We start from the raw sequence: 25,640 nt of genomic DNA, 5'->3' as shown, positions 1-25,640 counted from the left end.
CTGATGGTTCTCTCTGACCAATCAGTGGTTCCCTGTGCTTTATCTCCACCTATTAGTTTTGGCTCAGCTCACTTGGAACCGAGGCAATACTAAAAAAAGTTCCAAGCGCTATGCACAACATTTGCCAATGGAAACCATAATAGAAGTTGAACAATGCTGTGGAAATGCAGCATTAGAATCCTCACTGCTCCTAACTAGCATGCTTTTGCACTCTGGGAGGAAACTGTAAAACCCAGAGGAAACAAAAATGGACATGTAGAGACGTGCAAAGCCACACAGAAAGGCCCTAGCAAGACCCTGTAGCAGGAGCCCAGCTGGCCGGTGGATTGTATCAGAGTTTTGACTGCTGCTCGTGTGCTTTATCTTTGACGGCAGCTCAGGCGTTGTATGTATGTATGTACGTATGAATGTATGCATGTATGTATGTATGTGAGCAGTAACTGTCTCAAACTCAGGAAGCCAGGCCGTACTCTCATCTCATCAGGGAGCGTAACCTGGAGCTGCTCCACTGAGATTTAGCCAGAGGTGACTTTGTGAATCTAGACTATGTATTTTCAGCTTTTGCAGACAAACAGGATCCATTTTTCACTCTGAGCTAGAGCCCAGACCTAAACCACTGTGTGTTTGAGTAATTCATTAATCAGTTTGAAGGCTGATCAGACACTGAAACAAGATTATACAAATCTGGAAAAATTGAGGTCACAGCCTTTTTATCTTTATCGTTATAGCCGCAAGGTAATTCATGTTACGAAGCAATCTACAGGCCGTGTGTTTGCAGGTATTTGATTGGCTGGTGCAGTGCACCTGAAACAGTGCTGTTTCGCCAATGCATTGCGGTAGCAGTTGAGCCCAGTTCAACTTTTTTGGATGACCCTGCATTTTTTTTTTTTTTGTCAAAGCATCTTTGCACCCCCGCTGCGTCAACGAAGAGGGTCAGCATTTTTTCCACGCAGTGCTGCGTAAGAAATGTTTCAGTGATAATCAACATAGTTTAGGGACTAAAGTGAAAAAGGCCACTTTGCAGAAAAATAGATGTAAATCATTCAATCAATTCAATTCAATTATACGAGTAGCTGAAACCATTTTTAAAAATCAGTATTCGACTCCCATAAATTGCATTTTTTTCATCCTATTAAAATCACATTAAACAGGTAAGTAATTGTTAAACAAGAAAAAGTCAATAATGAAATTGCAAAGCGTGCAGTCAGCAATGGCCACAATAAGACTGACATTATCATATTGTATCACATTAGAGGACTATATACAACTTTTTGTGTATATTTACCGCAAAACCGCAAGTAATAATAAGATACTAGAAAGAAGACTACAAATATGATACTGAAAACGTGAATTTAAACAATCTAGTTGCAAATCCACTGCGCACACACACACACACACCAGTCCACAAACCATTCAATCTTTTTTCTTCAATGTTGTAAACCTTTTCCACACCAAGCCAATGCCATGTCAACATCAAGCAGAACAGCAAGTTTCAAACTAACGTCCAACTCTAAACCATGAGAGCAAATCAGGCTGCACAACAAACTGTGAGACTGCACGCCTCCAACACAAAATCTCCACCAAGAGGCCGGCTGCAAGTCCTGCACAGGTATGTGCTGCAGACGTGCTCTTAACTTTCGACGGGACTCACCTTTTTGATGGTCCCTGTTCCCCAGCGACAGACGGATGGACAGACAGACATAAAAAGCTGGATCATAAGGCGCGAGGACAAAACAGACAGACACATCAGAGAGTTGCAAGCATGCAGCAACATTTTAAAAGAAACAAAAAGAGATGAGGATAAGGTAAGAGATGTAGAAAAAGATGAAGGGAAAAAGAGGAAGGACAGATGAAAAGCAGAGGTAGGGAGAGGCCCAGCCCACTTGTCCTCCTCCACTCAGGATGCTTTCTGAAATCTGCTCACTCACCGGCTGGTGCAAAGAGAGAGAGGGAGAGGAAAGGGGGAGGGGGGATAGAGCAGGTCGAAGTGAGGGGTGAGAGGAAGGTTAATCAGAGTGGGAGGTGAAAGTAGTGGGTGGGAGAAGATGAAGGTATGGAGGGAGAGAGAGAGGAGGAAGGGGCTGAGAGCTCAGTGTCTCAGTAGCTGTGTTCGGACCGGCTCAGCTGTGTGGCTTCACTGCAGCATTTGCTGCCTTGGCCGTCCCAGAAACAGATCCTCCGCTCCCTCCCCTACCTCCCTCTCTCCCTCCGCCTCTCATATCACCTCCCTCCTTTGCCTCCTGTCGTGTCTCTCCTCCCCTGGCTCCTGTCACCCCCCCTCCTCCCCCTTCTCTCCTTCTCCTCTCTTCCCTCCTTTTTCCTCCTGTACCCATCCTGTCGTCCCTCCCCTTGAACTTCTTTTTCCTCTCACCCCTCCTGATCCCTAACACTCTCCTCTCCTCTCATCAGTGTAATGTCCTCTGTTGCTCCGCCTTCCTTCTATACACAGCATCCAAGGTCACCCTGTCCAGAGGCAGGTGTGTGTGTGTGTGTGTGTGTGTGTGTGTGTGTGTGTGTGTGTGTGTGTGCTGGTGGTCACATGTGACTATGTATTTGTGTGCATATGCAAAGAAGCGTGTGTGCATTTCATTCTCACCCTCTTCATAAACGTGTGTGTTTAGTATTTACCTCCAGAATCCACTGACGTATTTATCTACATGTAGCTTGCTGCGTTAAATTATGTATCTCATTCATCTGTCACAGATGACACCCCACACACACACACACACACACACACACACTTGAACCTGGAAATGACATCAAATGCCAAGAGACAGATCACCTGACAACATGTGGATGTGTGTGTGCATGCATGTGTGTATGTGTGAGAGTTGAGGAGGTCAAGCATCTGAAAAGCCAAACAGAAATCAGAAAAATAATTATCATTACCATTTTCCCCCTTTGTATTATATTAAATTAGGTCATACTTCATTGTATTTTCTATTCAATCCGAAAATAAAAATCAAGTGATCATTAAGAAAAGTCAAATACTCTATAAGATAATCAAAGAATGTGCTACAACCCACAATGTACAATAACTCCAAGGAGCAGGAAGTGATGTTAAAACATCACACATATCTACAGTGCCAAGTTATTACAGAAATATATTTTTTTAAATGTGTTGTGTAATGCCAAGTCATCACAGAAATGTGTTGTCTCAATTCGGAAAGGCATTAGGTTCTAAACAGTGTTATGTTTCCTTCAGAGAAAAAATGTATGAATGTCATTTATGTTATGTATTCCACTGAGGTATTTTTTCTCACTGTACACATAAACATGAAGCAACCAAAGCCACACAAGAGAAAAATAAAGAAAACACCAGAATCAGAACTAGGTACGCACAGATGTATGTTTAGTGGCGAGCTCAGAGAGGATTTAAGCATCTATACTTGTGGGGGTTTGTATCAGCAAAAGGATTTTAAAAAAAATATTCTATCATCTCATTATGTGCCTGCAGCCAGACAAGCAGGACAAAGTGGCAGTGTAGTGGGTGTGCTGAGTCTGAGGTGATTGTGGTGACTTTGTGTATGACTAATCGGATGCATGAATAATTTTCTGTGATATGTGGATGGACCAAGGGGTCAATTATGTTCTGCAGTACAGTAGGTGGCGGTGGGGTTGTACATGCAGTGCTGGCAGTTTACAGATGATCAAAGGTCTGCTTTGGCAGGCCTGTGCAAGTCTACAATGTGTTGATAAAAAAGTCAATTTATCCAAAAAGGTATGGATACACTTCCATCTTTGTAGCATTTACAAAGCTAAAGAGAGGAAGACCAGCAACTACTGTGGTGGCTTTGGCAAGAGCATGAAATGGATTCGGCTCCACTCGCGTAAACTTAAACAGGGCTGTCTGATGGCAAGGGAAAGCGGTAAAAATATTCAACATATCGTACACTTAAGGTCTGTTTATATGACAATGCTCTCGGGTGAAAATGACAAAATACTTGATCAGATGTGTCTTTTGTTTGGATGGTGACGGCGTTTTTGGGGCTTAACCCTCTATGGTAGGCGTTGCCCTCAGGTAACATATGCATTTTTGGCCTGTCAAATTTCTACATTGCATGTTTTTGAGTGATGCAATACTTTAAAAAAGAGGGAAGAGTAGAGGTAACCAATAGCAATGCTTTAATTTGTCACATCATCTCCATATTGAAACCCTTTTTTGCAGACTTTTCCAAAGCCACCAAAAAAAGCACTGAAAGCGTAATTTCCTGGCCCTTTTCCATTTGGAAAAAAATATATTGCTTCTCCAGACAAGAAACTGGTTAAAAAAGTTGCTTTTATGATGTTTTTGAATGTAAAATGTTTTGTATTATTGTACCCTGTTGCTACTGAATTGTTTACACATATACTAAATAAATAATGTTCAAATTGAACAAAAAAAACCCTCTCTGTTTCACTTGTGCTTCGTTATGGTACAATGTTGCGTATCTATTTGAAGACAAAACTGGCTCTCGTTGCATACACACTTACATAACATCCATGTGCAGTCCAGGCAAATGACAACAAGCATGTCGGACCATTTCCATCAGTCAGACATTCAAGTTGCCCTAGCAGCTCTGATAACTATTTAGGAGTCATTTCAGCATTTAAGCAGAATTATCACAGATAATATAACAGAACAGAGAAGGCGCATTAATTACCTAGGGCAATTTTTTGATGCACCAATTCGGCAGAGGCGAAACAGACCGCTTTGGACAAGACCCGGGAGAACCAGGAGTAGAAGTGGGAGAGAACAGAAGTGTCTACATATGCGTGAGCTCTTGGTGTGTGGCATGCTTCACAGTCCCACCTAGCCACCTGGCTTGCATACTACATCAAATTTCACAGACTTTTGCGTCACCGTATGCATGCAGATTTCCCCCTAAAGACGCTTGTCTAAACGCTCAATAAAATGAGGGAACGCAACTTTTGTGTTTTCTGTCCAGATCGTCTCCATCTAAACAGGACCTTAAACTGATACCGCCTTTTATTTAGGTGGCTAAAATCCGTTCTGCTGCAAATCCCATCCTCAGCAGTACATCGCTTAGCTTCCATGTTCCGTGCTTCTTCAAACTGGCGCGTGTCAACCATCATCTACTCTAGGTAATACACTGACTATGGCTAAGCACCTCATACAACATCACTTCAAAAAATCTGAACTATCACTTTAAGTTTTACTCATACTTACACCTTTGAGGGAAATGGGTAGTTGTGCTTGATATAGAGAAATGTACCTTAGATTTGACCCTGTGCAGCTCTAATGTTGGTGATGACACTGTTGATATGTCGCCAGGTGGCCGAGGAAGTCATGAATCCTGTGAATGAGGTCAGACTGCACATTAAAGTTGTGGACTTTGGTGATCCTTCACTGCCACCGTGCTGTGTTGAAGGCTGAGCTGTGATTGATGAAAAGCTACGCTATGATTGTGTAACGTCCTGATGGTTCCACGTTTCGTAATTTGGTGCGAATGACACCTTACTGCCCATAGCAGGAAATTGTAAGTCATACGTAAACTAAAACCAGTTTCTGTAGGTAGTTAGTGACAATCTGATGGAAAGCCCCGGAGCATACGCCAAGGCCAGATCCTCTACAGTACAGTCACGTTTTCTGATTGTAAAGGTTTTATGAACAGACGATGGACAGGCTGAGCTCTGGTCCAGAGACCTCAAAGGATGGTGTCTGGGCCTTGTGCCTGGTTGGCTTGCATCGGTACAGTTTTTGGCAGTTTCCAGTTTGTAGTCAAATGTACCGAGCCAATCCTTCAAAAAAAAAAATCTATAAAAAGTCATGCAAATTGCAATGTCAGAATGTATTCAAGTAGCCTGTGCTTGTTTGTGCACAGTATACTGCATGTATAGTGCCTAAAAACAGCACTTAGTGCATTAAACTCAATGGTGCCTTTGTGAAACTATTTTATTTTAATTTAAACAAGCACTTCCAAATATGTATTCCTCCTGAAGAGGGAAAGGGAGAGGTAAAAACATGAGTCATTTAATAGAAAACTTGCGAGATGACAAGATCAGATCTTGCCATTGCATTAGTCTGCCAAATCAGAGGTGTAGTAGCAGCATGAAAAGTGAGACGCATGAAAGTGGAGACAGGAGTAAAGGATGCAGTGAAGACTGGGGTATGTGGTATGGGAAAAGCACCCAGCCCACGTCCAACTAAGAGACCTTCTTGAGTAAGGCTGACTCAGCCGTACTGCGATGGGTGCATATGTGTATGTGCGTGCATGTGGCAGTGACAGCAGTTATCACCCCCTGCCTCCCCCCTCGCCATTTTACTCTATCCCCTCCTTCTCTCTCTCTCTCTCTCTCTCTCTCTCACTCTCTCTTGCCTCTACCTCTGCAGTACCTCTCTTGCTCATTCCTCCCTGCGCTGGCTGGGGAGACACGCGCTTTCTGCTTTTCCGCCTGGCTGCTGGCTCTGCTCCAGCATCCCTCCGTGCCTCTCTTGTGCTCTCCTCCTCCCCCCCTCCAGCCTATGTCTCCCCCTGTGGGGTTTGCCAGCCAGCCTGCTTCCCTGGCTGCTGCTGCTGCTGCTGCTGCTGCTGCTGGAGCAGTGGAGCTGACTGACACAACACTGCTACACCGCCACCGCTCTGCCTCGCTTCTCCTCTCTGCCTTTCGCCTCACACTCTCCTTTGCTGGATAATCACCACTGAGTCTGAAAGCGACAGAGGACGGAGAGAGACAGACAGACAGACAGACAGACAGACAGACAGCCTGCACTCTTCATTCAACTGCTGCATTCTTCAGTTTGTCTTTTTTTTTTTCTCCTCTGCTTCTCTGGCCTGCTGGAGTGCAGCGCAGGGAACAACTGGTCGGGAGAGAACTCCCTGAAGGAATTTATCCTCCTCTCTTTGCGCTTCCTCCCTCTGTTCATTCCTGGGACAGAGTGCAGAGGAGGAGAGAAGAGGGAGGGACTGAGAGCAGGACTTCAGCTGCACAGCTCAGTGTCCCACCTTGCTCCAGAGACACACAACACACACACACACAAGCACATTTGCATAGATTGGACACAGTTCAGGCTGACCAGACTGGCAGACGGGGGACAGATTGACAAAGACACATAGACAGACAAGAACACAGACAGACAGACAGGTGGTGTCATGGCGTCAGTGGACAGCACCGGTTCGAGTGTCCATGGTCGGCTGAGATCAGGGGATATACTTCACACTGGTCTGGCAGTTGCACTGCTGTTCGGTGAGTTATACTTCTCTCCATACCTTCAGCTGTCATTCTTTACTCTGAACACTCTATCTCTACATTGCACAACAACAACATATTTTCTTCATAGTTGCAGCTTCTGATTGGACAAATCCCTCTAATTATATGCATTTAAACCTATATGCCCTCTGCATCCTCCTCTTTTGCTTCTTTTGTTTCAGTATTTTCTATGCCACTGTGGCTCCATGGTTCACAGCTGTCACAGTCAATTTATACCCTTTTAAAAAAATAATTATTACTATTTCATACCAACATCTGCTGTTGTATTGCCTGCTTCAGCTGCACTGTCTCATCATTCTCTGTCCACACCTGGAGGCTGAAGTGCATGGTGATGTCACAGGTGATATTTACTTGTTGCTGTGCTGAGGCCATCAAGGTCAATAACATCCCATCCTTGTCCAACTTGAACTTGTGGATGCTGAGGCTGGATGAGTGACTGGCTAAATGACTCTTCATGTACGTGATTATGACGGTGCCAGTTCAAGGCAACACTAGGGGAGGGGAAAAAATGGAAAAACTTAAGCTTGCCGGAGTGCATTAAAAACATTTGTTATGGCTACAGTTCATGTCTGTGTGTGTGTGTGTGTGTGTGTGTGTGAGAGAGAGAGAGAGAGAGAGAGTGTGGATGTAGTATTACTGGTAGTGACGTAGTGGTGCAGTGGTGATCCGTGTTTTTGCTCATACACTCCTTGATTTTGTTGTAGCGCCCAATAGTCCCCCCACATCCCAAAATTTCCCTCCTAGCTCTCAGTTGTTTTGAAACTCAGCACAGTTCACAGTCGGGCTGTAAAAGGATCAAAAACACGGCCAAGAGGTATTTGTGAAGAATTTAATTTTAGTTTCACTCTATGGTCATGATATTTCATGTTTAAGCCTGTTCTACACCCAGAAATCACATGCAGAGATATTATCTAGTGCTATAATTTACCTCAAAAGAGTCAAAAAAGAGTGCTGTTTTAGCTGTTTACTCTCTCTTGGGAATTGTCAAAGTAAATATTTGCTTGTAAAACTCACAAGTGCTGCATTTTGGCCAAGATAAGTCCAGCATAACAGATGACTGACCCTCTTTACAAGCATCATTTGGCACAAAGGCCCCAGAACAGCCAATCTGACGTCAGCTCATCACTCACTAAATGCTTGTACATACAAGAGCTTTTTAAAGATTCAACATAAACCATTACAAGAAATATGAAAAAAGACACTTACTTGGCATTATTAAAGAAGAGCTAAATCCAACACCATCTTGTCATTTATGTGGCCTTTTACTTGTAACATTTTGACACAAAGCTTTATGAAGAATGCACAAGACCATGGTGCTGGGATGTTTGAAACACTTGTCTTGAAATGCCAGTTAATAAAATGTCAAACATAAAAGAATTTGCAGCATTTTGTTTTCATTTGGATAGCATTATATAAACTATAAGGCAAATACAAATGTGATTTTGCTGACATCATATTAGAAGCAGAAATATATGTCTATGAATTAGAACCATGAAAACTGACTTTCCCAAAGCATGTAATTATATAGAGTCCTCTATAATGTAATAGCCTGTACAGCATTCTTAAATGATGATATATTATTAAGCAGCTTTAATGGGCCAGTAGTTTTCTTGGCACCACCTGGATGGAGTTGGATGCCAGTCTGTATTTTTAGTTGTGTTGCTTCTTCTTTTGGGTATTTGCTGTTGTAATTAGAACAGTGGGTCACCTTCTTTTATTTTGTTTTTCATTGCTATGAGGTCTGTTAAATCTGGTGCAGTTTAGGCCACCAAGACAGTTGTATTGCTATTAATCCAAAACTTTGGATCTAAAAACAATCCAGGACCCAGTGGTAGCCCCTGTGGTCCCTTCCCTATTGTCAATTAATCACAATCATTCCCTCTTTTCTTTTTTGTTGTTGTTGACCTTCTAAAGACCTTGGATCAACTCATTTTGTGGCAGCCATCTTGGGGTGCCAGTCAAATAAGAATTCATAAGTTCTGTTTTGTTTAGGTACTGCCATTCCAGTCCTTTCAGTTATTAACTATTATGCCCACTATGTAGTGATATGATGAATTCTTTAAGGCATCAAATTGACTGTTTGATGTTCTATAATCCTCTATCTTTTAAGTTCTATAATCTATTTGATACAGCATATGGTTATTCATCTAAATGTGCACATTTTGCATCTGCTTAATTGTCATGCCTCCTAGATTCCTATAATCTTTGCCAAAACATTGCAGCAATCTCTCTCAACACGCCCTTTGGCAACAGAAAATGAAGCCAGGGAAAATACAAATGAAACAAAACCCCAAATCCAAACCAGATGTGGAAGAGAATCTGAGGATATCTAATTCTTTTTAGAGTTTCTTTCCTTTAGAATACTTAACAACAAACTCTTATTGTAGTAATGTGCACTTTTGATACAATAATCAGAGAGATTATAAGAATCTGACACCAATTTACCAATCCAAAGAGCAAGACTAGGCCCTTGGAACTATATTATAAACCAGGTCTCTTCAATCTGCATACAAATAACACGACTTTACACTTTTAAATTGCATGCAATGCATAGGCCCAAATCCAATTTTGCATTCATATGATATGCACAAATAGTGACCCTACTGGTTGCAGGAGATTGACACATTATTATACATAAACGTAAGGTTCCCTGTTGTCAAAAAAGGCTGCAGTTTAGTTGAATTTAGGCTACAAAACCAACCACCAAGTTATGCAAAAACCTCCTAGCTAGGTATTATAAAAGACCGATTAAAAAGTAAATCATTGCATGTAAGTGCCAGAAAGTGACATTGTTACGTAAAAACATGAGGCACATAAGTTAAGCGATGTTTGAATCACATCGTGTACTTTTGTTTTCACATGGGAAACCAACGCCGTTCTCCTGGTTTGTGTGACCCATCCACCTTAAATGCAACTTTTGTGCTTTATCTCCTGCCTCAGAGTCATTCATAACAACAACAGCACCTAGAGGGCGCCACTAACTCCAAACATAAACATGGGGAAAGGACTGGCACAAATTTGGATTTTTGCATGTGCATTGCATACAATTTGAAAGTCTTAAGTCATGTAATTTGTACACAGATTGAAGAGTTTGTACTGATATTATTCACCCTCAAAGCATCACTCATTATTCGCATACAGATGCCACAAACATTACAAGCCCTCATTATAAGAGACAAGACTCCGAGGGCAGACTGCACTTCACATACCAAAAATACTCTCCAGAAAACAAAGACGTGTAATCCAAAAAGTTCCAAGATATGCGAACAGAACAACTGTCACTTCCACCCTGGTGTTAAACCACTTTCATCCTCTTCACTTTCACACGCCTCTATAGTCTATAGTGCCATATGTTAACATAAGGGATTACGCAACACCTTTTGTTGTAGAGAAGAAACAACATAAGACATAAAACAGATGCAGAGCAGCCCGGGCTGTAACACTGCAATTAGCAGTAACAGCATCAGTCGTTGGCATGTAAATGTGATAATTGTACCGTATGTTGTTACGTGTTTGCGTGGCTATCCTATTACATAAGTGTGTATCTGCGTGTGCGGTGCAAATGCGACCCCGTCTTGACCAATAGTGATTTACTTACTGCTGTTGTAATTCTCTGCCCTGCTGTCACTCATTCACCTTGGAGAGGACATCTCACTACCTCTCCTCTATCCATCTTGCGTGACCTCCTCCATCACTTCCTACACACTGCACCTCCTTCATTAGCCCTTCTCCCCTATTTACCCCTCCTCCTCCTCTTCCTCCCTGTTCACTTCTTCCCATCCTCTCTCTCTCTCTCTCTCTCTCTCTCTCTCTCTCTCTCTCTCTCTCTCTCTTTTTCAGAGAGGTAATAATGTCTTCGGTCGGTTCTCTATGGGTTCACTCTGAAATACATTAACCCTTCAATCTGTGGCCTACTTTAGAAAAAGAAAAAAAAACTCACCTTGACAGTAAGCCAAGGACACACACACTCACACAGTCAGTTGATTTTCCTCCCATCAGTGATTCAGATATTGATGTTTCCCAGCTGGGACAAAGAGATATTTGATAGTTGGAGCTAAAAATATCGTGTTCCATTACTCATGGACACACTCACAAACACACACGCATTTATACTGACTGAACAGACAAAAGTTCACACGCATACACTACACACATGCAGCACAACATAGTATATTACTACATAATGTGTGTCTGTGGGTGTTGCGGAGAAAACTAAAGAGATTTAAGAAGAAGAGGAAGGGGGTGGAGAGAAGAAGAAGGAGGGAGGGGTGAAATCTATTTCTAAGCACGAGGGGGGACACACCTCAGATATGTAAAAGATCATCATGTTTCCTGTGTGGGTAGAAAAACACACTGCGTGAGACATTTCGGAGGGAGATTCTCGCTTGTATGCTCATTTGTTTTCCCTCTGAAGCACTTGTTTACAAAACCTTACTCAGTGGCATTGGACCAGTAATTAGGGATAGATCGTAAAAGATTATTCATTAGTCCACTTAGCAGAGTTTAAAAGGCAGGCAGAGGATTTAACATTTAAGCTGCCATTGTTTCCATGGCTGTCCCACACCAGAGAACATGCAAACATACACAGACCAGCTCCACACATCTCTCCCCTTCTTATTTAGTTATAGCGTCCCGGAGTTCTGAGAGCAAGTAAGACAGGAATATTGAGAAACAGAGAGAGAGAGAGAAAGTGCTCACTGCTGTTAAAAAAGAATAGTAAGAAAAACCAGAAAGGGAAGAGAACAAGGAGAACCCAAATGGCCTGAGTTGTGACTAAAAGTAGAGGAGACGAGTCAAGATGACTACAGAGGAGAGGTAAAAATATCAGATGTTGGAAGACAAGAGGAAAAAGGTGAGACTGAGAAGAAGAATTTAGAAAACTGAACAAAGAAAAAGCAAAACCAGCCCATTCACACTGAAATACTTTTAGTGTATAATTATACTCTTTTAATGCAACATTCAGAGGTTTAAAACTGTGTTGCCACATGAACCTAACAAGTACCAGATATTTATATCACTATAAAACATTTTTTTAGTCTGTACAGCTGCATCTCAATAAATTAGAATATCACAGAAAGTTTATTTATGTCAGTAATTAAATTCAAAACGTGGAAATAACACATCATATAGATCCATTACACACAGAATGAAACATTTCATGTCTTAATGTATTTAATTACTTCTAATTATGATGATTGTGGCTTACATTTAATGAAGACCTAAAATTCAGTGTCTCAAAAAAATTGAATATTACAAAAGACCAATTTTAAAAAGTATGTTTAATATGGAAATGTTGTCCTCTGAAAAGTATGTCTATATCTATCTATATGACTCAATACTTGGTTGGGGCTATTTGACTTGAACTTCTGGAAATGGACTTTTCCATCATATTCTAATTTATTGAGATGCACCTGTTTGCACATATATATCCAGATTGTTCTCCTACTAGACAGACCAGACAGTTATTAAAAAAGTAATCTCCATAAACAGATTGGTAGGCAAGATTTCGGTATCAGAAGCGTTCTGGTTTGTAATATTTTGTAGTCTGGGTAGTCCTGACCAATCACGTGTGGGCTTTGGTTGAATAGAGGTAAACAATATGTGTGTCTAAGAACTCAGAACCAATCAACTATCATCTGCAATCTGCATTTTTATTTAGATATTTGCCTAAAGAGAGCAGTTGAAATGTTTTGGCCTAAAACAAGTTGCTCGTTGTACTGTCATAAATTGTGAGGACTTCTAGGAAAGCAGGAAAACACTTAAAGATCACAGCTGTGTTGCATCCAATTCAGCACAACTGAGCCTAAGAGATACTGAGACAAAAAAAAAGGAGAGAAGAAGTGAGAAGAAAAAAACAAGCATCAGCTTGCAACTATGTGGTCATCTCATCAACACCCTTTACACACACTAAGCCTGCTACACACTGCAGTATAATTTTAATAACTAATAGCTGGTTTCTTTTTCTAAATATAAGTGTGTTTTGTTTTTGCTTTTCATTAATATTTAATTTTCCGGTTTATCCCACACTGTGCTGGTGCTCTGATACTGCAACTCTTGTATGTTTAATATCCAAAGTTACACTTGGTATTGGAAAACTTAACACTTCAAATTGCTTATTGTAGAATGTGCCACAAAATAGCAAAACAAAAAATATCAATTCATCTCAACTTAAAAGTGAGCACCCCAACTGATTACAGTGTGGCCAGAGCATCTAACACCCAATGTGCTAAAATAAACTAAATAATAAAAAAACTGTAATTTCATCCAAATGGACCAGAGGGATTCCGTTGTTTTCATGTTTTGTTGCGACTGATGTCTTCACAGAGCTGCAAAGCATGCAGTGCTAAATTAGATTTAAGTCCTTCACCGACATATACACATACATGTCATGTACTCTAACACTGTTTGCACCATGTCCAAGTGCAATGTGATCCTGAGCAGGTCAGTGTGTGCAGGAGCATTTATAAATAGGCCCCAAGTGTGTGACAGACACCAGAGCAACAATCTGAGAATGACACCAGCTGTCACTGCAAAAGCAACATACCCATACTCAGCAAGACCCAAATACCAGGACAGGATGAACTGTCTCTTTTGGAAATAAAAGAGTTACCATGTGTTATCTGTCTTGCATAACAATGTCACATGACACCAGAAATATTTTTGATTTGGGATCATTTCTGTCTCATGGCCAGTGTCTCTTGGCTTGTTGATCTTAGATACAGTATGATGAGCTTGCTTGGTACTACAAGAGGGAGTCAGTAGCATTAACATTAGGTTTTGAGTAGGTATTGCCAGCCTTGTTTTTTTAAACACCAGACCTCTGGGATCGGCTACCAGTAGGTAGAAAATAGTAGCAAAGGATGTATCACTTCTTCCCCTTCATCTGAATTTCATGCGTCATTACCACCATGTGATTGCAAACAAGCTATTGGAATATTTTGGCTGGTTGACCGATGTGTCCTGAAGCAGAATCTCTATTCAGGTTTTTAACCAGCAGGGGGCGGTAGCCCAGTAGAGGGCAGGGCACTGGTGTTGGAGGACAATAACTCAGTCAGGTTTTATAATATATAATAATATATATAATATACAATATAATAACTCAAGTCAAGGTTTTAGTCTTCCAATTCCCCCCCAAGTTTCATTTTCCATTTTCATTTTATTAATTCTTCTTTTTGAACCGAAAAAGAAACTACAACGTAAATGACAACAACGTAGGCTAGACGCACATATACATACACATACTCACATACACACTGTTATACAGATGTACATAGATACATAAAGACATTTACACACATACAGTATATACAGTAGTGTTCAATATAATAGCAGTCCAATGTGACTAACCAGATTAATCCAGGTTTTTAGTATATTCTTATTGCTACATGGCAAACAAGGTACCTGTTGGTGCAGTAGATTCTCAAAAAACCAACAAGACCCAGCATTCGTGATATGCAGCTCTTAAGGCTGTGCAATTGGGCAATTAGTTGAAAGGGGTGTGTTAAAAAAAGTAGCAGTGTGGCATTCAATCAGTGAGGTCATCAATTTTGTGATAAAACAGGTGTGAATCAGGTGGCCCCTATATAAGGATGAAGCCAGCACTTGTTGAACATGCATTTCTTTTTGAAAGCCTGAGGAAAATGGGTCGTTCAAGACATTGTTCAGAAGAACAGCGTACTTTGATTAAAAAGTTGATTGGAGAGGGGAAAACTTATAAAGAGGTGCAAACAATTATAGGCTGTTCAGCTAAAATGATCTCCAGTGCTTTAAAATATGGAGCAAAACCAGAGACACGTGGCAGAAAACGGAAGACAACCATCAAAATGGATGGAAGAATAACCAGAATGGCAAAGGCTCAGCCAATGATCAGCTCCAGGATGATCACAGACAGTCTGGAGTTACCTGTAAATGCTGTGACAGATAGAAGACGTCTGTGTGAAGCTAATCTATTTACAAGAACCCCCCGCAAAGTCCCTCTGTTAAAAAAAGGCATCTGCAGAAGAAGTTACAATTTGCCAAAGAACACATCAACTGGCCTAAAGAGAAATGGAGGAACATTTTGTGGACTGATGAGAGATAAATTGTTCTTTTTGGGTCCAAGGGCCGCAGACAGTTTGTGAGACGAGCCCCAAACTCTGAATTCAAGCCACAGTACACAGCGAAGACAGTGAAGCATGGTGGTGCAAGCATCATGATGTTTCTCCTACTATGGTGTTGGGCCTATTTATCACATACCAGGGATCATGGATCAGTTTGCATATGTCAAAATACTTGAAGAGGTCATGTTGCCTTATGCTGAAGAGGACATGCCCTTGGAATGCAATGATACTTAGAATTTGTTCTTATCATCCAAATCTAGCGACACTCTGTCCTCAACATGTTTTCCATAGTTCTGCTCTGCTTGTCCCATCTCTAAAATCACTGGCATTGTGTAATTACTATTCAGAAAAAAGTCATGAGGAAGCAGAGAGAAAGCGGGGCAACTGATCTGAAAGAACCATTGTTTTTGCTTACTGGAAAGGATAAAAGATGAGGTCACTATATTTTGCACATTACTAGCTTTTCAACTTTATGACCATGAAGACTTGATACTCTCCCCGAGCCCAACCACTGCCAACTGTCGGTTAACACGCTTTCCTTTGTTTTGAAAGGCTGCAGCATTGATTATGGCTACATCATTACCCATCAGTTTCAACTCAAGAAATTCAAACACACTAACAAAGAATAGTGAACGGTGTTTAAGGAGCATAAGCGAACTGTCATCTCCTAAGCTGTACTTACATTAAGTAAGCTACTTAACTTTGTAATGCCATTACTCATCATTTGCACTCATCTTTTACAGTAATCCTAGCCCAACCCAGCAAGCCAGCACACAAATATTACTTCACTGAGTCATTTTTCACCTTAAAAAAAGCATAGTAACCTGAACCATTATTGACTCAGTATTTTGGGGTCTGTCCTGTACTATGTTTTTACTTTCTTTCTCTGTTTCTTCCTCCCTTGGTTCAGGTGTATGGAGTGTTGGTGGACTGGAAGTCTTGACAGCCAAAGTGCCCCAACTTGAAGCCATGAATGGCTCCACAGTCCTGCTGCCCTGCACCTACTCCTCCTGTATTGGCATCAAAAACCTCTACTTCAACTGGCACTATAATGACAATGGAACATTGCTAAAGGTACAGCCAAATGGCCCTCAATGATCTTTCCTGTGATGCAGTTCACGTTTCCATTAGGGTAAAAAGTGTTCGCTGGGAAGGTTTCAGGTCACGCCCTCTAAAATGGCCGCTCACTCAGCATGTCCCCGTTACGAAAAAAGGCCCCAGAGTAGGGCTGGGCAATATATCGATATAAAAGATATATCAATACTTTTTTAAATGTGATATGGAATTAGACCATATCGCATATATCGATATAGTTCAAATTTGCACTGTGATCCTTGCTCCAAGCAAGCTGCGGCCTTTATTTAAGATAATTTTTTTATTTAAATGTGCACTTTATGGAGCTTTGATTATTTAAAAAGGTACTCCTGTTATACAGTATTTATGTTCACTTCAAAATAAACGGTTTAAAATATGTATAGGTGATGTATGGTTTTCAATTGTCGCGTAATCGCTTATCGACAGTTTCGACTGTGACATCACGAGATTTGAAGTGGTGAATCTGCGAGAAAAAAGTTCCTTTTTTTCGCAGAGTTGCCACTTTAAATCTTTTAAATCTGCGACTTTTTTTCTTGTAGATCTGCCACTTTAATCTAGTAAATTTGCAACCTTTTTTTTTATTTTGGATATCCGCTGAAATTACCAAATACGGGTCTACGCCTGATAAAGGGTTAAGCCACTTTTAACTGTATGTGGTCAACTCTGTGTGTGTGTGTGTGTGTGTGTGTGTGTGTGTGTGTGTGTGTGTGTGTGTGTGTGTGTGTGTAGCTATGTGAGGCAGTGATTCCCATGGAGGGAGTGGAGCCCAGGGTCAGTGTGTACCATGAACGTGTGGAGTTCGTCGGCTCCTCAAAGACCAACAACATCTCCATTCTGCTGTGGAACATCACCTTTGAGGACGAGGGAGAGTACATCTGTTTCGCCAGGAACCCAAAAGAGAAGAACCGCAACCACAGTGCTTCCTACATGCTCTATGTGGTGGACCAAAGTATGCTTCTACACTTCTACACACCTGGCACATGAAAACACCTAACTTTACCTTGAGACAGATAAAAAAAATAATGAGGGTGTCACTGCTCGTGTCTCATCTCACTCATTCTTCCCTCTCTCTCTCTCTCTCTCTCTGTTTTCAGTGAAGGAGGTTGACAATACTTTGACGACCATCATCGTCTCAGTGCTGGGTGGAGTCATTGGATTAGTTATCATTGTCATGGTGATAAAGGCTTTGGTTGTTCACTTCTTACTGAAGGATGACGAGAAGAAGTGAGTAGGTCTCTACAGGATACTAAGGACAAATGAAAAAATATACTGAATATAGTTTATTATAGATAGTACTCGGCTTCTTATCAAATATAGTACTGCTGGTACTTGCTATCTGGATGTGGTAATCAATTCCTGTATTACAATAAAAAAATAAAAACAATAACAGAAGATGAAACCCAGATGAGACTAAAAGAACCTCTTTACATTTGTCACAATTATCAAAGCGATAAAGGGTTTAACCCCTTCGTTTTGCTGCAAATTAACCCGAAAACGCCTAAAAAAACATATCAAAGACATACCCAAAGTAAATTGAAAGCTGTTCTTGAATAGTTTTTGAGTAAATCTGTGGTTTTGATCACATTTGAAAGGCAACACTCTGGAGTTTATACCCAAAGAGTCAGAATAACTGTAAGTGCTATTGATATTGAGTGATGGAAGTTGAAACACACTGAAAAATATAAAAAAAATGTTTATGTCCGTCTGAATATGTTTGGTAAATACAGGCCTGCAGATCATTATAGCTGGGACTTATGGGCTTCAAAACACAATGGGGTCAAAGTATAAAACATTACCTACTCCCAGTTCAAATTTGATGAAGATATCTTAAAAAAAGATTATTTTACACATTTTTATAGTTATCATAATAATAATTATGACTATGTATTAATGGAGACACCAATAGCATCCTTGATAACTATGATGACATACCAATGTCCGTACATTTTGAACCCTGCAACATAAAGTCGTCATTCTGGGGTCTAATGAAAGGTGAAACTTTGAGGAATCATATCACATGACCTCTAATAACGTGACTAGAGATTAAATAATCTGGTGTAAGGTCTAGTTAGAGCTATGATTAGTTACTTGATACCTTAAACAACACAGTACCAACTACTATCCAATCTTCTCCAGTCAAACAATACCAGCTTTGATCCTTTTCATATTCATAAAATATAAATATATATATATATATATATATATATTCTTGTCCTTGTAAACAGGACATTTTCTAATGTTTGGCTATACCCAGCATAACTGCAGCCTCATCTGACAGAAAAATAGTGACAAATCTCTATTTTGTCTTTTCACATCCGTCACATTTGTTATACACGGTCACCCATAAGGTTGGAATAAAATATGTTTTACCTCTTTCCATGAATGTGATTCTCAAAACTGTATCAATCAATCTCTTCCAGACATATCACAATTAAAATGAAACCACAATTAACAGAGGTTTGTGTCTGAAAACATAATTATTCCAATATCATGGGCGACCGTGTATCAGTATTGAGTTGCAAGGCAGACATGTAATACATGTGATTATACAAAATGTTACAAGAGTGTCAAGAGATTTCAAGTTCTCAGGTTTTAGATGAGTTTTCAGTTAACTTCTCTGATAAGCGGTTCAGTAAAATCCTAATTAAATATTTCCAATTTGTGTCAAACACAAGCTTATTATTTGGGGTTATGAGGGTGAGACTATGTAAAAAAAGAAACCATGCAGTATATATAGCTCTTATCACTCCTGTATATCACCTCCCTCAGTTGATGTACATCTTACCCTTTGGTTTCTCTGTCCCCTGCAGCAAAGAGTGCCTGGTGACCTCCTCAGGGAATGACAACACAGAAAATGGACTTTCAGGAGCCAAAGCAGACAACAAAGGGACACCAAAGGCATGAGTAAAATGCAAAGTATGTCCGTATGTTTGTATATATGTTAGACAAATGTACACGCTCAGAGAAAATGCTGTTATCAGTGGACTGTTTTATCTTACTAGCGGCTAACTAATACAACATGTAAATGTCTATTTTAAATCATGCTTGAGATTTGGGAAGTGTGGAATGTGCATATAGGCCTGGATCACTCTCTCACCTACACGGCAGCCCATTGGCCCCAGTGTGCAGCCTCTGTTATCGAATTCTGCTCTCCATCTTACTGAAACCTAACACTTTGTCTACAGTGGAACCTCAAGTGAACTGTCTCTGCCTCCAATTATATACACTCATGGTTTCAATACCATTTGTACATCAACGCTGAGAAAGAACTTTGCACAAAGCAGTTCCTTCGTTTCGTTGTACTTATGTATACACCAAATTTCACAAATCAGCCGCCACTCCAAACTACAGTTAACCAGTTTCAGTTGACATGCTACCAGTAGGTTTGATGATGCTTCCATTCACAACTGCGAGTCAAACTTGGACCCAAACAAACTTAACCAGTGGGAACAAACAGAGTTCAATTGCAAAAACAGAAAGAAAACATTCTTAAAATGTATGAACCAACACCAGTTCAGTTGGAGCAGACTGATATTCCTTTGACTGCACAATAAAAAGTTATACATTTAGGAAAATAAAAACTGAGATTTCTTATCAAAACAACATAGTTTTACTGATATTTCCTGACTTGACACACACACACACACACACACACACACACACACACACACACACACACACAAAAGCATTGGAAAAATTATAAAAATATGTTTTTGCAAATGAACTCTTCACACCCTTTGATGCCATGATGAATTGCCACAACCTATAAACTGCCATGATGTCAACCGAAGAACAGTACATAATACACAAACCCAAACCAGAGGACCAGTCAACAGGTTTTAATCATAAATACAACATTTTTGGTCATAATCAAAGAAATGGCTCTGATTTAAAGCAGCAAATACAAGTTGTATATCTTTTTAACACTGCTTGTAAAACTGGATTTTTAACATTTAAGGATTAGGTGTCAATACTGATTGATAATGTTTTACTGTTTTTGTGAGTAACAACCAAGGACTTTTTTTCCTGACCTTTTAGTCCTCATCTAACCATAACTACTGCCAGCCTGAACTTCAACCTGCCTGTTAACAGCTGGGTCTAGGTTTGACACAACTTTGGGGTGTTTGGGTCATTATTGCCGACAGTAGATTTGGATCAACTGCTGGTTAACTAAAGCTGACAACTGGGCTTTCTTAGGTGACCGAAGGATCCGGTTCAGCACACATTTTATTATTTTGCTTTAGATGAAACACAGGTGCCTGTTCTGCTTCTGCTCCCTCTGCTGGTGGGAGGATAAAAAAACTGAAAATGTATAAAAAAAAAAAAAAAATCAACAACCCTTACCCTCATCAAAGACAATCCCTAGACTACCCAGCTCCCTATAGAAATGAATGAATTTAATCATGCTGCTTCTGACTAATAACCAATGCATTTTTAGCATGTGCGCATTTTATATAACTTCATATAAGTAGGCTATATGTTGTCTAGCACCACAGTACAAGAACCTTTCTGTGTGTCTCTGTATGGTCCCATTTAACCCTTCACGTCCACCTCAACTGACTGAAGCTCTGTCAATGCTTCATAAGCACGTCCCAACAAGGATACACTTCTCTTTTTTTTTAACCAGGTCAGGGTGATCCAAGAGGGACTCTTCTTTTAGAGTATAGGAATGGCCTGTAGGTATTTGTGGAACGGGAAGCGTAAAATACATTTTTATTCAACATTTTAACATCTCGAAATGTGAATCATACAGTTGAACAACTCCGCTAGAAGTTTAAGAAGTTGGCGCTTTCTTCAGCGGCTTATCAGCAGAATATACTGTAAGTAGGGACAGTTCTATGGAAACAAATCCATTTCCACATTTCCACAATCATATGCAGACTCTAACTGGCTACCTTCCAATACAAATTGATAAGAAAACTGTCATGTAACACACACATAATTGTGCTAAAATAGTCCAAACAAGTCCACTGATGCTGCCTCAGTAGTGCAGGTTGCATAGCATTGGGACGGATAACTGAATGTATAGACTGTCAGGGAATAGATGTTAGATATTGTCAAAAAAAAGTATATTTTAATTTATTCTAAAAATCGGATTCAATATATTATTATCAAATGAATGTGTGAATATATCCCAATAGGCCAGGAGATTCATCCTTCTTTGCCAAGGGTCTTTTCTCTTCTTCTTCTTTTTTTTTTATTTTATTTTTTTTACAACCAGCCAATACTTTCGGTGTTTTACTCAGTTCAAAGTTCAGATTAGCCAAGAACGATTTGCTGTGATTTATTTCGGAATATGGGGCATTGAAGATTATAAAAAGTTTGTGTTGGGTTTCTAAAAAGTAGCGGTATCTTAGCATTCAAGGGTTTATCAGAAAGAACAAAAGAGTAACAAGTGATGAAGTTTAGAGGGAGCTGGGAGATGTTGAGAGTAAATTAACAAAAAGAAAAAAAATATATTCTATACACATTTAAATGGTAGGACACTCAAATTAAACAGATTGTTACATTTTAGCAGTCATCATATTTTGTTGAAATAAAGAGAAATAAGAAAAGTTTTTTTTTTTAAAGTCACTTCTACTCCACCTTGTGATAAGTAGATGAACTTAGTGCTAAGATGCCAACCGGAAACTAGACCCCGCTCTCAGTACGAGAGGTCACTAATGTGAAGCTGGCAGAAATGACCTGCCACACCCTCACACATCGCTGGAATAGCTGTGACAGCAGAACGCTACACACAAACACACGCACGCACATACACATGCACTCACATACTAAGAGCCACTTTGAGTGTAATCCGCTGGCCTTGCAAACAAACAATATAGCACTTTACCACGTTTCAGAGTGGGTGCACAAAACAGGAAATCAAGGAGTTATTATACTTTTATAATGTATTACAAAAGATAACAAAATACAGCATTTCCATGTTGTGTTTACCCGTCAACAGCATTGTGTCCAAATGGTTTTCACATTGTCTGACTACATGTTGTCTCATTGGAACAGAGCTCTGTGGCAAGATTTGATATGATTTTTCTATTTTTTACCTTTGTCAGCCTGCTGCCCTCTAAAACTGGAGTGCATTTCCCTTCTTGCTTTCAATGGAAGCAATAAGACGGACATCAGATTATGCAATAACCTGTTATAAGGCACTTTATAGATGTGTCTGGACTGGCTGTGGTGGCAACTCTGTCTGTCCACGGCACTGTTCATTGTACCGACGTATGTATCTGCACTGTACTAATGTATTTCAGTTGGACTAATGTATCAACAATCGATGCATTAGACAGATGTCTCTGCTTTTGGAAAACTGTAATTGCTTCTAACGCTATGACTGTGCAGGGTTAGAAGTGATGCAGCGTCCTCGTTGTGTTACAAAACTGTGAATGTTAAAGGGTTTATGGAAGCACTACACACACAGACACACACATACACTTGCTTCCTTGCCTAACAAGTGTTGTGCAGATTCCTCAGTGAAGAGGGCACACATGTACATCCAAAGTCTTCCTATAGGGAAAAGCAATATTGCCGAGTTGATCTGTCTTCTTCCTGACATAGCATAACAAACAGGTGGTTTCATGTAGGGATTGTGATGCATAACTTGTACTTTTGTGGATGCAGCCTCCATTATGTGGTCCCCACTTATTTCTGTGATCCCTAACTGGATTGTCATGTTTTAGTAAACATTTAGTAAAAAAGTAAACCTGTTAACAAAGTGGAACTATACCCAGACACAAGTATATGAGGGAGGTATCAGGGTGATGCCCTGTTGAAAGAAAGTTACCTATATAGTATGTGTGATAGATAAACCAATGCTATCTGATTTATTGCAGTCTACATCAAGTTGCATTGACTGTTTTTACTGTTTTCAATGAGTTATCTTTTCTCACACAAGTCCCTTTGTACACTCTGACCTGCCGTCTTTAATATCTGTCCTGAACCTTACATGACTCTTGAGGTAAGACAACTGCTTAGCTGTTGCTGCAGTACTGAGTCTGCCCTGTACAGTGTGGGATGCTTCTCTGCAGTGGTGCAATACAGCCCAGTAAATACAGTATGACTGCCACCCAGTGGTCAAACTTCAACACATCAAGTAATCTTCCCTCTAGTGGAATCTGAGGAGACATACAACTTCAAAATGCACATTTTGATTCATATTAAAATTGCTGCATACTCAAAAAAACGGTGTCAACTAAACTTAAAGCTAAGCTCTTATGTATACACGAGATACATGCATTGCTTCGATTTTCATAGCTAAAACAACATGAAAACAACATAAATAGTGATACATTTTTGCCAATTGCTTTACATGGCGCTACTAGTTAGATTGTTTACAAGTGTACATCATTTTAATCCCTTTGCCTATTGGGCATTTTATCTACATTTAAAGAAGGGTGATTGATGTGTAAGTTTACACTGAATCTGATGTTATGTGCAACAATTTGTACAAAAGTGAACCTTTATCAAACCGCTCCCATAGTGAGCATTTAATATTTACTGATAGTCTCAGTGTTACTGTCACAAATAATCACTAAAATACAAACAAAGAGATCTGACTGACCACTATGATTCCTTAGAGTTAGTATTGCTCTTACTGCCAGAGCGGCTGAAACTCATACTGCCAATCCAAGAGTCTCACGTCTGCTGTTGTTACAACACTATATTATAATGACACACAACTCACTTAGTACACTTAAACTGCTAAATAATGTTGTATTACCGTCTACCGCTGTATTAACGGCATTTCAGTACTAAATTGTAGAGGATATCGCTCTGTACTACTTCTGTATTTCTAGCAGCTGAAACTCACACTGCCAAGCCAAGAGTCTGACGTCAGCTCTCTGCTTCCCACATTCCACAAAGATCAAAAGATCACACCGCTGATCTAATGTCGGTGTAGTTCAGCAGAAACGTCAGCTTTACAGTAAGTCTGGACCAAGGGGGTGATCAATGAAATGAGACTAACTAGGAGCAATATATTCCTATCTTGGCATTTTTCTTCAAATTATCGTGAGTGATGCCAAACTTTGAAGCATATTGTGACCTATCATGTGTCAATACATGCCCAGCAAACTGCCTCTTATGATTCTTGTAAGAGATAGCCTTATAGATCAAGGCTAGCTGGCTGGAGATTTGAATTACAAGCACAGGCTGACACTGACCTCTCCACGATTTCCCCCTACAGTCCTGCATTTTAAACTATGTCAACAATGTTTTCTACACATCTAGCGGCTGTTGATGTAATTTTATCTTAATCAAAGTGACAAAATCATATCTACACATTGCACACTATACACCAATGTTATAAAAATTACAGTATTTTATAGTAAGTAGACTTCTTGCAGCAAATGACCATATTTTGCTTACATCAGCACAGCCCATGGTACACATACACAACACATCTGCAACCCCGGGTTTCCTAAATCAACTTTCCTCTGAATGTTCAGCTGTTTGTCTGTATTTGTGACCATGTTGCTCATGCTCCCTTCATGACTATGCACCTCAAACTTTTGACTTGTTAAAAAAAAATACATACTGGAAATAAAATGTTGTTTGAAATTCCCACAATACTGGTGAGTCTCATTGTGTCTTTATGCATGGTTAGTCACTTTATTAAAGCTGATAAATAGAGAAATCACTTAATTTGGTATAGATCGGATTTGATTGTGTGTTTATGTATGATTAGTAAATATATGCAGTTTATTCCTGTGAGAAAACACAGACACAGAAGAATAGGAAGTGGTTGATATTGATACTGGGGAGTACTAATCAATATTTGGACCTTAATGGTTCCTTCTGGGACAATAAATCAAATCAAATTCCCCTGACATTTTCCCTGAAATTCTCGTTGTGGTATAATAATAATAATAATAATAATAATAATAACAAACTTTATTTGTATAGCACTTTTCTTAACAAAGTTACAAAGTGCTTTACAGGCAAGAGATAAAAACATAGTGGAAGACAGAAAAAATTACAATAAAACAACAAAGCAAAGTAAAGTGCAATGCAGACAAGTTGGAATCACAAATGTCAAAACATAGAAAGTGGCACAAGCTGGGGGAGAAAACAACCAGGAGATTAAGTAGTTAAAAAGGCTTTGCGATAAAAGAAAGTTTTCAGTAGGGATTTAAAAGAGGCTAGTGATGAAGCCTGTCTGACCTCAAGGGGTAGAGAGTTCCAGAGACGTGGGGCCTGTTGTGGCAATTTTAACAACTGCACTAAGTTAATGGGTGA

The 25,640-nt window shown here is 39.9% G+C and overlaps 1 protein-coding gene and 1 long non-coding RNA gene across 2 annotated transcripts in view; one reads left to right on the top strand and one right to left on the bottom strand.

Annotated features, from left to right (window-relative positions):
• The window catches only part of LOC131969987 (uncharacterized), a 33,850-nt gene extending 32,059 nt beyond the window's left edge, over positions 1 to 1,791 (bottom strand). Inside the window, exon 1 of the long non-coding RNA XR_009394151.1 lies at positions 1,652 to 1,791. This is a non-coding gene — a long non-coding RNA (uncharacterized LOC131969987). The remainder of the gene's footprint in view (positions 1 to 1,651) is intronic.
• A 4,727-nt stretch (positions 1,792 to 6,518) lies between these two features.
• LOC131969922 (sodium channel subunit beta-4-like) lies at positions 6,519 to 24,971 on the top strand. Its single transcript, XM_059331152.1, has 5 exons — positions 6,519 to 7,188; positions 16,222 to 16,385; positions 17,136 to 17,355; positions 17,501 to 17,630; positions 19,217 to 24,971. Exons 1-5 carry the CDS (start codon positions 7,095 to 7,097, stop codon positions 19,308 to 19,310), a joined length of 702 nt encoding a protein of 233 aa, XP_059187135.1. The 5' UTR covers positions 6,519 to 7,094; the 3' UTR covers positions 19,311 to 24,971.
• Positions 24,972 to 25,640: the final 669 nt, after the last annotated feature.

This window comes from Centropristis striata, chromosome 4 (assembly GCF_030273125.1).
Source record: "Centropristis striata isolate RG_2023a ecotype Rhode Island chromosome 4, C.striata_1.0, whole genome shotgun sequence".
Taxonomy (NCBI): Eukaryota; Metazoa; Chordata; class Actinopteri; order Perciformes; family Serranidae; genus Centropristis; species Centropristis striata.
Note: the sequence above shows the minus strand (reverse complement) of the source record. Positions and strands in the feature narration are given on the sequence as shown.

Excerpts from the sequence above, each read along its gene's own strand:
- LOC131969922 (XM_059331152.1), top strand. The coding sequence starts at position 7,095 with ATGGCGTCAGTGGACAGCACCGGTTCGAGTGTCCATGGTCGGCTGAGA. Across the intron at positions 7,189-16,221 it reads GGCAGTTGCACTGCTGTTCG|GTGTATGGAGTGTTGGTGGA; the intron begins GTGAGTTATACT and ends CCCTTGGTTCAG. Across the intron at positions 17,631-19,216 it reads CTGAAGGATGACGAGAAGAA|CAAAGAGTGCCTGGTGACCT; the intron begins GTGAGTAGGTCT and ends TGTCCCCTGCAG.